Raw genomic sequence first — 13997 nt, 5'->3', positions numbered from 1 at the left:
TTCCTCATGTTCGTCACACAGCTATGAATAGCCTTGTTTCAGGTGACAACTCTTGTACTTAAACTATGATGCGACACACCACATTAGCCTGAATCTAAATGCTCTAAGCACGTACTCGGAATCTCAAGTTTAGAATCAATCAAAGTTGGTAGTAGAACAGGTTTGTCAATCTCTAATACTGGGAGCAACCTTTTGGTGCAATTTCCCCATGCTTTTGGAGCCGCGGAGACAGCTGAACTAGAGCCAATGTTCCGTTGATGGTTGTGGATATAAATTTATGTTGAATGAAATCATACATGTTCCTCTTATGATTAAAAAACCTTTTCTTTTTATGCAAAGCTTTCCCAAGGACAATTGGGTAGTGTTCAAACTTGATGACAATTAGTAATGCTGTGTTCAAACGTTTTATAATTTCGCTCTGTTCCTCGTCGCATTCTTTTTGTAAGTTTTTAACTTACAAAATGAAAAAAAAAAAAAAAAAGGTGCCAAGCGGAGGGGAGGGCGTCGATTTTTGCAGTTTGCCGTCAGTCGATGAACTTTCCCCTCAGCTGTTGAGCCTTTGTTGCTCCTTCCTAATCAGCTAGAGCCAGCAAAGGCGGCCGATAATGATCAGTTACGAACACGAATTCCGGCAAATCGGAAGGATGGATTCTGAATGACAAGAAAAAAAAGGAACCCCCTAATTTTACGGCAAAAAGTCCGAAGAGCGGGTGATCGACCGGGAAAGAGTTTCGCTGGGAAATGGTTCGTGCTTGTTTATTGCCGGCCCCGTCTATTTATTTAACTTTATTAGTAACAAGTAAATGCTTTGTACAAAGAGTTTGAGAAATGTACAAGATCAGTTCATTCTTCTTCATTTTGCAAGCACCTGGTTCCTATAAAAACAAGTTGATCCAAACCATGTTTTACATCAAAATGTGTTTTTTTATAAATGTATTAGAATGTTTATATATATATACATGGTAAATAAAAGATCCGATATCTCCAACATCAGTACTGCTTCAAAAACATGCAAATCATGAACTATATGGTGATTGAAAACTGTAGTACTAAGAAAGTAGCATCTTATAACTTACTCTATCTAGACATCACAAGATCTGGCACCGGTCGATATAGATTTCTCAATCTCAAAAAAACCGGTGGATATAGATTTCTCAATCTCAAAAAAACAAGTCGGCAACCTGTCATTATCTCCCAATACAAATATGTCGCTTTGATTGTTCTACTGCTCACTAAATATTAAACACAAGTACCAACCAAGCCAACACGTCACATGATGCTTCGGTCTATCAATAGATTCCACTAGTTCAATAATTATTGCTTCTTACTGGTTCAATAATTGAACATAGAGATCACGAAGATCGGCAAGGAAGCACTATAAAAGGCATACACGGGTGCACTCATTCCTGCACAACGCAGAGACGAAACATCATCCATTATAGCTCTGCTGCTCCTTCTCTAATACCTTTGGAGGATCGCTATCATGTCGATGGCTCAGTGGCAGCTGATTTGCTTAGTTATAGCAGCAACTTGTGTAGTCTCAACGGCATCAGATGCACCTGGAGTGCAAACGGATCAATCGGCACCAAGCACAGAGGGGGCAGCTACTCCTCCTATAGGAGATGAGATTGTCAGACACATTGCAGTGATGGCAGAGGCACCGGCAGCAGCTCGGAGGCTTGGTCATCATCATGAGAGCAGTTCATCTGCTGCTGGTGGTGGTGTTATTCTTGGTGGGCTTGGTACTGCTATGATTATTGCAGTTGTTTGTTATGTTCGGGTCACTAGAAGGGAGAGTCCTGAAGAAAATGTATAGACTACGGCATATTATAGGATTCACAATAGTTCTGTAACATTATAGAAATTGAAGAAACTGTATATTGATTTAAATAGATCACTCTTTCTTTCAGAAATAGAAGAAACTGATATTGTATTGTATCATTGATTTAAATGAATATCTGTTTGGCATCCTCGCGACCCCAAAAGGCCCATATGGAAAGGCATATGTTTTTCTTCATTCTATACTCTTGCTTCCACATGAAAAATTTCCTGAGGAATTGCCTATTGGTAGTCTGGCAGACTTTCACTGCCATCCTTTATATGCACTATTAATAGGCATGGTGCAGCAAGAAAGAATCAACAAGGGCCTTAATCCTCAGGAGAATCCCCTTTTATGGCCTCTACTAGGTAAATTAGGCCCCTGTACTCTATCCATCTTCCTGATATGAAGTACACGGAGAAAGATTATATGGTGTGAGGATCGAAGCATCCAAACAGGGGTATAAGCGTTTCCAGAATGAATTGCATCCTCAAGTAGATGTTTTTAATCGTGTTTCCTGCACTTCCATCATTTTATCCTAAATATATATATATATATGATAAAAGAAAGATCTGCAATGATGAATTGTTATATTATGGCAAAAACAGCAGAAAATACGGAACGACACTCAATGGCTAGAACAATTTACTGCAATATGAATAGCATATTGATCACATCGGTAGCTCTCATAATTGGGCATTTCTAATGGCTGTAGTCTCGCTGAAGGACCAGAAAAAGATCTTCGATAGTGGATTCTGTACATTAATCAGGAAAATAACTAGTTGATATTCAGTGCTTAGAGCTCTTCACTGCTACATCATGGGGACTTCTGATCTTGGTTGCAATTGATATTCTCTAAACAGAGGGATGGTTGTACCATATATGGCTTGGTCTTGATCAATCGGTCCGACTAGCAATTCGCAGTTTTCCTGTTAAACTCAATCAGAAAAAGGATGAGCAGGACATGATTGTACGCCGAATGGATGCGCACAAAATGTCCATGAACTGTGATATTATTTTACTTTTGTTTCTGCATTTGTCGAATTGATAAAAACCAACAATAGAGATACTTATTCAGTTCTTTAAAAAAAAATGCCACTGTTTGTCCGGAAAAAAGATTGCCACTGTCATTGAGCCGAAGTGATTGAGCCTGTTTGCTTCATATTGTTCCTTCTTGAACAGATCAGCATTTCATTTCCTTGAAGACATTTTAGCCGAACCAAATATGAGTCCAAGTGTTCCGACAATTACTGCCATCATATTAAGCAGGAGATCAGTTATGTTGGTTGTGGATCAGAAGGACAAAAGTTTAAATTTGAATGATTCCATACTCAGCAAATTACCCTGTAGAACAAATCCAGTTTCGTTACATTAAGATCGTCACCGTTCCAAGGAATGAGCTAGATACAGACAGTTGCAATAGGATCCCACTTCTTGAACAAAGTAGACCAATCCTATTATCTATTCCATCATTTATTTGATGGTAACGATGACGCGCACTTCGTAAAATGACTCTGAATTTGAAAGAAACATTGTGTCGATCTATTCTTTATAAATAGCTGGGCTGGTAGGTGTTAGAGAAGAGGTATGTCTTTTGGTTGATTCCGAAGTTATTTGCTCTACGAATCATGTAATTCCACGTAGCGAGAGCGAGAGAAAGAGAGAAAGAGAGAGATTTCTCTAACAGCAGGAACCCAGCATGGATCATGGGGTGTCTCAATCTTAGACTACAAAGTTCTCTGTCTTCACTTAAAATGTGTTGCATAATGACATCAATTAAATTAAAGAAAGAATAGCAGACATGTATCATGGGTATGATTTGACGTGTAAGCAAATCCTGTATGCGGTACCACTCTTTAAGTTCATGTTTCCCGAAAAACAGTAAGCTAAAAACATGGAATTCAGTTTTTTGAATGATTTAAGAATACATACTCGATATTTCAGCAAACCATGTTAAAAAATATTTACCGTAAGTGTAGTTAATGCCCGTCACATGAATTGACACTCCTTGGAAGCCCAAACTTGCCGGCAGGTCCTGTTGTGTGCCTGGACAATAGCAAATCAGCTCTTCCTCATGCCCAAATATTGACTCATTTAAAAGGGTGTGGTGACACAAGGTTTTAATGGTTTTCTTGGATCAGGAAACAGATCCAGCTAAGAACTGTCAGTAAAGCACTGCATATCCATCTGAGTTCAAGACTTGGTGAGAGTTTTAGTAAGCTATCCAAAGTTGACTTGGGAAAGGTCAGAGCTGTCGGGGTCAACCTTATTTGTATTTCTCTAAGTTAAGTTCTCAGTATTTTATCTTTGTAAGAAATTTTTTATACATGTTCAGAAAGAAACCTCCGTAACTCCGTTGGCTAAGGTGGCAGTTGGATGAATATTACTGAAGCAACACATCATCCAAAGCTATCTGATCGATTCCTTTTGCACTGAAAATAAGAAGAAAAGTGGACCTACAAGTGTGCTGCCATTTTATTTCACCACCAACTGCAAAGTATTTTGGGCTTCACGTGGGGTTGGTGCCTTGTGAACAAGTTTTGAGGCCCTTTTCATGTGCACATGCACTCATGAATGATTCTGCCACGAAGACTCTCTCTTTCTTTTCAGAGGTTGAATTTATTCGAAGTGCGTACCACAAAAGTTAATATCGGGACATGACAGATGTTTCCTTTCAGACATTGCATTTGTGTGCGTACTGCAACTGTGAATCTCCACAGATCTCTCCTTCTCTCTCTCACATACAGGGACAGACGGCTTTAGTGCAAGATTTTTAGCACCGTACAGTAGACCAACAGAAACAATTTCTCCTGCTGTACAACGGTTATGGCTTAGAAACCAGGAAAGCAAGCTGGCCCCAGAGGGATCGGACTATTTTTTTCTCGATACTGTACACCATGAAAAAAATTTAACCGCAAAAAACTTGTCCTACTACCATCAAACACCCTTGAGAGACTATTGGAAGATGCAGAGTTCACCATTAGTCTGGCCTTCTTGGAGGTGACAACTGTGGTGGACCTACATTAGACAAGAAAAGGAAATTGCAGTTAATGGGTAGCCACATAGGGGAACAAGGGAATCTTTTCAGCAAGGATAATGCTCCTACATTTCACAGGTTTTCTCTTTATTCTACTACAGATCCTTTTCCAATTCTGCTTGGAAGATAACTTCCAAGCAACATCTTCCTTGAACTCACGAGGAACCTTCATGGGTGTCAGTACTTCGTCTGCAAAATCTCTGTGTTTTCTGATGTGTTTTGCTGGTTGTCCGTTGTTGGGCTATACTTTGTTAACCTGCAAACAGAGAAATGAAGAAATGCTCTATTTTATTTTCTTTCATGTGCAGATGATTTTAAGATATCGAGAGATTCCATAGATGGTCACACTCGTCGGTTTTGCCCATTATACAAAAGGTCAAGCCGCCCAGCTAGACTTTTAGACCTTCTCTTTTGCTTATCATTCTCTTCTTTTGGGTTCAATCGTTGATAAGAGGGTTCGCTTCTTTGTAGAAAACCATCGGTGAAACCAGTATAGGTTTCTTATTTCCTCTTCTCTCAATTGATAATTTTTTTCTATCCAATTGTTGTGTAGACACCTACCTAACTGGAGACCTCTTATGAGAGATGCTCGCACTTGTATGACGAAGCTTGCATTTGGCGTCACACGACTCCCACATAATACACTCTCGTGTAGAGTTCATATTGCATGAACAAGCCATACAGCACTCACATAAGGTGAAAAATCAACATCTTGTACAGCAATTACTTCATGAAAACCAAGTGTTAGTAAATGAATTTTATCTGCATGTCCGGTGCCAGATCACAAAAGATGTAAAACCAAGAAGATGTAGTCAGATCTTAGCAAGACCAACTTACATCTCTTTTGATGTGTACTACCTGACTTCTTTAGAAAATTTGTGTAAACTTTGTGATGTGAAATTTGAGGTGTTCAACGCACGAAATAAATAGGATCAGCTAGACATGAAGGCGAATGTGCAGGCAGAGATACTAGCTATTCAATTTCACGTTTCAAAAATGACTACAATTCTAATTAATTTGCAACATGAAGCGGACCGTCATACTAGCTATTCAATTTCATCATCAACTGCAAGTTTCCAAAGAAGAATTTCCATATTCACCTGCATTGGTACCATTGAAGGCGAATGTGCAGGCAGAGATATTAAATAAGTCCAACATAAAACACATCGCATAGTATATGTTTGGAATAAGGAAATGAAAAGAACTTGGAACAAGCAACATGTATGACGACAAAATTGAAATTAAATCATTAAAGAATCAGGAACCTTTTGATGGTCACAGAAAAAATTTCATGAATATTATTTATCCAGGAAAAGATTCCTGGATTAAGGGGGAAGTGAATTTTTTTTCCTTCATTCTCAACTTAGGGAAAAAAAAAAGAGACGCAGACAAACTGGAAGAAAAGTTGTGCTGCTCACAAAATCATAGGCAGGAAATAAACCTGCTCACGAGGTCACAAACATGAAGCAAAATGGCCTTTTGGACCATTTCAACAGGAAAAAAACCTAGCTTACGAAAATCTTCTGGTAAGCTTCGGATTCCCTTCAAGCCCTTAGATGCCCGCCATTATGCAATTCCTTTCTTCCTTAGGGTATTTAGTTCGTCAACAGATTTTTACTCATGTCATGCATTTTGAAGCACATAATTCTTATATTAAGTTAATTAGTCAAAATAATTAATACGCCATGAATCTGTGGTTGAGATTCACTAGCTACAGATGCATAAAAAGGAAACTTGAGGGTCCCCACAAATTTCCAAGACTAGTGGTCAATAACACTGTCTCCTAAACAATATGCTGTGATCGTCAATGAAGTAAAACAATGTTTTTCAGTTTTCACGCAATAACGAAATGGCTGCAAACTGTCATTACGAGGAGGACCAGGGATCATCTCCATTAGCAAAAGCATCTCCGCCATTTTTGTCCATCTGGAGGTGCAAGTTGGCACCCTGTCATCTTCTTATATACAAATAGGCGACTCTGCACCTTTTATTGCTTAACAAATATTAAACACAAGTACCAACCAAGCCAACACATTATATCGTATAAATCATTCCAACGTCAGAAAGAAAACCAATATAACGAAGGGACTACTCTTTTAATAATGAAAACGGTGATACAGATTGGCAAAAGAGGACACTATAAAAGGACTCACGAGTGCACTCGTTTCTTCATGATTCAGGGTCATAGCATCCTCCATTCTAGCTCTGCTGCGATTCTGTAAATCTCGTAGAGGTCCTCTACCATGCCCATGGCTCCGTGGCAGTTGATCTGCTTAGTTCTGGCAACAGTTTGTGCAGTTTCAATGGCATCAGATGCATCTGCTCTGGAGGAGCAGCAATTGTCTCCGAGCAGAAGACCGGCGGCTGCCTCTCCTGCAGGAAGTGAGGTTGTTAGGCACATGGCAGTGAAAGCTGCAGCACCGGCTGCCCGGAGGCTTGGCCATCATAACGAGAGCAGTAAATCTGTTGCTGCTGGTGGAATCATCCTTGGTGGCCTTGGCACCGCCATGATTGTTGCTGTTGTTTGTTACGTTCGTGTCACTAGAAGGGAAACTTTAGATAATGTTTAGATTATAGCAGTCAAAAGAACATGTACAGTGCCTTGTAAATCAAAGAAGTGAGGAATATCACATTGGTTCAATTGGATCTCTCTCTCTCTCTCTCTGTCTTTGCGCATCAATGTCTTCTGCTCCAAGCCAAATTTAGTCTTTCTCCCACAGGTGCGGGAGAGTAAAAAGTGCTCAGTTACAGCGCCAAGAATATTTCATCTTGAATATGTTATGAAGTGATTCAGTTGGTTTTTGCATAGAAACACACATTAATTTTTTATTCGGTTTTCATTAATCTCCTATTTCCCCAATCTTCCTGGTATACACAATCAAAGAATATCTTCTCTCAGATTTGGGGGCGTAAATGGGGCTTGGCCCAGTTTATTTTGATGTCTAAATAGGATATATTTATCAATAGAAGCTCATCCATCTAAAATTTCGTAAATTTTGCAAGTAATAGCCTCTCAATTACAACATCTCAAAAGAACCGATCGAAGCACGGAAGTTCCTTTAGTGAATGGCAACAAAAAAACTCGCTAGGTAATTTTGAATTGCATACACATATTAATGTCCAAACAACACATACAACTAACACGTTCATTGCAACGATCCACTGCGCGTCTATCAGGCGATCCATCACGAGTGATGGCTCTGAAAATAGGCGGCCATTAATTTGCATTAGTTGCTCTGCCATGTTCCATAAACGTCGCTTGCAAATGGAGCAGTCATATCACGAGCTGTTAAAGCTCAAGCGGCAGGCACGAATAGGAGGTGATGGCGTAGAGGACCAAATGATTAATGATCCTTTCCTTGATATATTCGAGAGACTTACATGCTTTTACCAGTTAAAGTTCATCCTTATGTTAATCTTAGGGGGGACTGATTTCACTCTACCTCATCACAATTGAGTCATATTATCATTAATCTGAAGGAAGTGCTAAAGATTCTATTCTAACTCAAAGTAATGGTGAGCAAGGTGGCAGTAGTAGATTTGAAGAATTGACAGATACCATTCCCTCTAGCTTAATCTAACACATCATCTTACTGATCTGTGTTGATTCTCACAAGTTGAATGAAATTATTGTCTTACAGCGAGATAACTCAACCGCAGGAATGAACAAAAAAATGGTATGAAAAATTTCGATTCTTGTTCACATTTGTATAAGTAAAATCATGTGCAGTTGCCAACTAAAGGAACAGCAAAGGACAACAGAGGGGTCTAAAAGAACAGCTAGGCGCTTTGAATGAGCCCAACGTGCGGGTCTGACAAGACCTGGAACCCCTTGATTTTCTTAAAATCCATCTGCAAACGGAAGCGAACTAAATCTTTCCAGCCGATATGTTGATATCAGACACGTAACACATCTACAGCTCAGCAGCAAACAGCCAGCAAGGAATGACTATGACCTACCACACACGGATGTTCTTTCGCAGAAAAAGCTGATTTTACGAAGCTTCCTCTCAGGTTGAAGGATCACTTTTCCGAGCAAATATGGAAAAGATTCTCCGGCAAAGCAAAATTTTAAAAAACCAACCACAAGCAGCAGTATACCTTTTCATTATAAATATATCTTCAATTGTGTGTATATATATATATATATATATATATATATGTGTGTGTAAGTTACTCTTATATTTTCCATTTTATGCCAAGGAGCATCTTTTGTCTTTCTGATGGAGTTCGATTCTCATCTTTAATGAGTTGCAGGCACTGTCATATTATGTGTATCAGTATGTGTTCGCAATCTTTGACAAGAAGAATAATTGGTGCACGTGTATACGTAAAATATAGGCATAAAATGTGTGTTCGTGGTGGAAACTCCTTATTCAATGCAGGAGCCCATAGAGTGTATGGTTTGGTAGGGGAACACAAAGTTCTTTATTTTTTTTTATTTAAATCCAACAAAGGTTCGAGCGCTTTAATTATCTGTAATTTCTTCTTCGGCATTCTTCCGAGTTGCGGAGAGATTTTCAAAAACACCTTTCAGTATGTTCAAAGGGAGTTGCCAGCAGCTCTTAGTTGGGACTTGGTCCTGACCCATTCATGGAGAGCCTTTAAAACTCTCACAATTGTAGAAACAAATCTCTTTCAGACTCTCTTCTTAATACTCCAAGAGAATGAAAATCGGAAGAAGGGAAAGAGAAAAAAACACACACAAAGATTTACGTTGTTCGGACCGCCATACAAGGCAGTTTTTACTATCACAGAAAATTACAAAAACTGTGCCCTCATAAACATAAAATTAAAGCAAAACGTGCAAAGCAAAAAAAAAAACATAAATGTCTTTAAAAAAAATTAATAAAAATTAAAAAAAACTATCAAGCTCCACACTCCAACAACAACAACAACTACTCAAGTCCCAATTAGCACACCCACAAATTAGAGAACGAGCTGGGACCACTGGCGGATCGTTCCTACGCCATCCCTTTGGAGTATGGGTCACTCTCAGTCTCAGCCGCGAAATGGATGTCCGAATTAATACTCTGATTGTATTGTAACCAAAATGACATAATTGGGACATTCGACTCAGCAGTGGGTGCTGGACCACCAATCAAGAGGAATTCAATTGCCCATGTCCCTGACCGATGTGGGTCCAAATTATAATTATCAAACACCAGGGTTCAATCCGGGAACACCTTTATTTATGAATATATCAGTCGATATAATGAAGTGAAAATTATCGAAAATCGCCCGATAAGATAGATCATGCCGACTTAAGTGTATGGTCTAAACGTCGTTATCACAGCTTTTAAAGTTGGGCTGCAGGATATGTGCATCGGCCCTCATAACAAGGGGCACCTACCCAATCACAAGCTGTCTTACCGAGAACACACAAAAGAAAGTTTGTCCGCTCTTTTCTTTAAATTCGACCTCCGCGTTTTCCTTACCTTGAAAATCAAGTCGCCTGCTGGCACTTAGCTCGGCAACAGTTGTATCTTTTGGTCCCCTCCGCCATTTCTCCCATATAAAACCGCACGCTCAGTCTCCCTTCCGCTTCATGATAGCATGAGCTCCAAACCCTTGACAGCAACTTCCTTCCTCTCGGCTTCAAATGGCCGCTAGGTGGTGTCTCCTTCTCCTTGTTCTGGCGCTCCTCTGCGTTGCCTCCTTCGGCGCCGACGCGCCCGCGTCCGGTCCTTCCCCGCCACAGCCCGGTTCGAGCAACGAATTGCCGGGGGGGCTCCCCAAACACCGAGCTAGTGAGCGCGTGCAGGTTGAGCCAGCTGGAGTGATGTCCGGCCGGCGGTTCGGCGGCCACGAGGCCGGTGATCGGTCGTTTCTGGGCGGTTGCGCCATACTCGCTGGCCTCGGCGTCACCGCTGCTGTTGTCATATTTTGCTACATTCGGGTCACGAGGACGTCTAGCACCTGCCCTTGCAGCAGTGAAAAGTAAAAGTTCGTTCTCGACCTTGCTTCCGTTTGGAGCTACAAACTAATGGACCATCCTGGTGATGAAGCTAATCGGAAACTAGTGCTTGTGGAAATCGGAAAACATTTCCGATGTATAGGAAAAATTTTCCAGTTGATTGATTCTATCTGTAAATATTGAGCGAGTTAACCCCCTTTTCTTTTTTCCATGTGAGATCAATAATCAACAAGGAGTAAATTTTCCGGACTTACTTTTTTCTCTTTTATTACCCAATCTTTCGGTATGTTGTATATGCGGTCTTTGGAAAACACGTACCCAAATCCGATCCTTTCGTGCCTTTAGTATTGTCTCCTATATGCGGTGATTGGTTTCTTCGTCATTCTGACACACTAAAATTATCATGAGATTGAGAACTTATGTTATGTTATGGAAAACTGAAATATGCCGGCTAGGTTAAATATTTTAAATGAAACTTAAACTGTCGCTATACTATAAACTGTTGTCGGTCGGTCGCACTGCATTTTTAGTAACAATTTTTAAATATTTTATCATCCAACAACATAAGGCAGCCAGCTGATTTCAATTCCTCGCTAGGTTAGCAAAGGAAGTGTGATCAAGCTCCTTATTTGTCATTGTTGAAGCAGAGTCCCGACCCACATTAAAATGCTTGCGGCATGCCCTTTTCCTCCTGCAAACTGCTTCAACTTGTATTTCTAACTAAGCTTTAGTTGTTAACACTAGTGGAGTTAGAATTTTTTCTAGTAGAGCACTCATTCAATATCTATAATTTCTTTGCGGCATTTTCATGTATAACAATCAAATATATCAAAACATTAACATATATATTAAACTAATAACTAATTTTGTGAAGCCCACACCAGCCACCATTTGGCTACACCACTAATTGTTAAAACTTTATATTAAAAGTAACAAATTATAGTAGAAGTAGCTTGCACACGCGAATTAGTCTAACTAACTCAGCCCGTGAATTTGTAGGGTAATAATTGAGAGAGCACTGAAACCAGTCCCACCTGAAGAGATTGGGCTGTTGACTGCATCGCTGGACGACGAGCAACTCGTCCGAGTGCGCACATCCTTTAATGGCAACGAGCCAATACTTGACGGGCCCAGTCAGTTCGGGGCTGGCAGATAAGGTCACGGTTTGACTGCCAACTGGCTCAGTCAACTGGGTCCGGACTCCCCTGGTTCTGCTCTTCCCTTGAAATACAACTTGAGCTTGAGGAGATATATAATACCTAGAAACTAGGGGTCACAGACGTGGTTATGGGCAGAAAAGTGGCAACTATCCAGTCTAACTAAGGTGAGATAGGGAACTGACTACGGTGTTAATTTAACGAGTCACGAGCGCACACGTGCGGTGGGGCACACTAATTTTTTTTTTTTTTTTTTGAAACCAACGAGTAAAATATTGAATGTTCTTGATAAGCATTAATATTAAAAACTTACCATGGTTTGAGTATTTCTTTTTTCGCTGTTGCAAATGGTGCCAACCATTGTGAAAAATTTGTTGTGCCACTCAGTTTTGCCCTTAAGAAGGTGTTTGATGGCCAGATGGTACGTGGAATAGAAGACGCGTGTCCTCCTGTTTAATTGATTTTTTTATCAAACATACAAGATGAACACCACATACGATTGGACAGGGAGTATAAATTATCCTATGTTTCATACTGTTTCAAGCAGAACAACATGGGACACAACAACCTCTTGGCCCCGAGCTACCCTTGCCCTTTCTCTTTCTCTCTTTCTCCTCGTCTTTGCCCTTGAGCTGCCGTCGCCTTTTCTTTTTCTCTCATTCTCCTCTGTCTCGGCCCTCGCTCTTTCTCTTTCTCTCATTCTCTTCTGTCTTCGCCCCCGAACGGTTGTTGTCATTTCTCTTTCTTTCATTCTCCTCCGTCTCCACCCCTGAGCGCGTTGTTGCCCTTTCTCTTTCTCTCCTCCTCCTCCATCTCTGCCCCCAAGCTGCCCTCACCCTTTCTCTTTCCCACCTTCTCCTCATTCTACTACGTCAGCGACTACTACTTCCAAACTAAGGGGTGAACAACAAGTAAAGACACAGTCAGATGAAATGGGTGGTACAAATGGTCAAGGGGTGGTAGCTCCACTCCTGGGGGAAGAAAACTTGCAGACTACTGTGCTTTCTCAATAGGGATTTTATTTCTTTGTTAAAATTTGACTGTCGGGCAGTAAACCAACTCAGGTGCTAAGCTTCGACGCAGCTGAGTCTAATGTCACGATGATTTAATTTATGGGTTTAGTTGAAAGTTCAATTTTACAGCGACATAGCTTGTATGTTCGGTTAGCCTTTAACTAAATTTTCAAAGGAAACAGATTTAGGAAAAGATAAATGTATCATATCTATCAGTAGATAATAGGCGCAAAAGGTTATTCAGACTCTGAACTCCCTAGGTGGTGCCATTCGTAAACAAGTGCTTTCTCTATGGAGTTGTGGTTGATAAACAATTAGAATGGTGAATCTCGAAAGGTACCGCAAATCTGCAATCTCTTTTTTTCTCTCTCTCTTGCGAGCTTTGTTGCACAAATAGATAGCCAATAAACAGCGAATCAGAGGAAGATGTAACTTGACAGGTCTATGCTTTCATTTCTTGCGCTCCATCATGGAGTCAAACGAAAGATATGTCTATGAGAAGTAATAGGCTTCTAAAAGTTTCTTCTGTACTACGGCTTATGATTATTTTATTTAGTTGTTGACTTGAAAGCAAGATTTTTTTTTTTTTTTTTTGCATACTTACAAGTAGCACTTATTTACGAAGTCTTATATTTAAAACAATTGAGCTTAAGCCTTCTACCTTGTCGACTTTTATATACATCAACCTAAAAAATGTAATTCACTGCATTGACATCATCAACTGCTCTGAGAGAGAGAGAGAGGGAAGTCTAACTCAAGCACTAGGATCGATTGATTTAGTTATTAAAAACTAATAATTGCGACTTGGATGGACCCATTTTTTGAATAAAATAAATCCATTCCGCTACCTACAATACTGGTTTCTTAAGGATAATATTGGTTTCTTAAAGATTGTTATATAAACAAATACTAGACAATATAGACAAAATTGACGATGAAAGACACAAACATTGGACATAACAAATAAATCAGACAGAATAAAAACAAACGCCACCAGATAGAATAGACAGAAGAGTAACAAACATCAGATAAGAAAAACGTAGTCTTTTGTTCC

The 13997-nt window shown here is 39.9% G+C and overlaps 1 protein-coding gene across 1 annotated transcript; it reads left to right on the top strand.

Annotated features, from left to right (window-relative positions):
- Nucleotides 1–1414: 1414 nt before the first annotated feature.
- On the top strand, nt 1415–1968 carry LOC116245724 (uncharacterized). The gene has a single exon (XM_031617238.1). The coding sequence runs from the start codon at nt 1484–1486 to the stop codon at nt 1814–1816; it is 333 nt and encodes a 110-aa protein (XP_031473098.1). The 5' UTR covers nt 1415–1483; the 3' UTR covers nt 1817–1968.
- Nucleotides 1969–13997: the final 12029 nt, after the last annotated feature.

The sequence above is a fragment of the Nymphaea colorata genome, chromosome 1, assembly GCF_008831285.2.
Source record: "Nymphaea colorata isolate Beijing-Zhang1983 chromosome 1, ASM883128v2, whole genome shotgun sequence".
Classification (NCBI taxonomy): domain Eukaryota; kingdom Viridiplantae; phylum Streptophyta; class Magnoliopsida; order Nymphaeales; family Nymphaeaceae; genus Nymphaea; species Nymphaea colorata.
The sequence above is the reverse complement of the archived record's forward strand: the minus strand, read 5'-3'. Positions and strand labels throughout refer to the sequence as shown.

Coding starts and splice junctions, on each gene's coding strand:
- LOC116245724 (XM_031617238.1), top strand. CDS start 1,484: ATGTCGATGGCTCAGTGGCAGCTGATTTGCTTAGTTATAGCAGCAACT.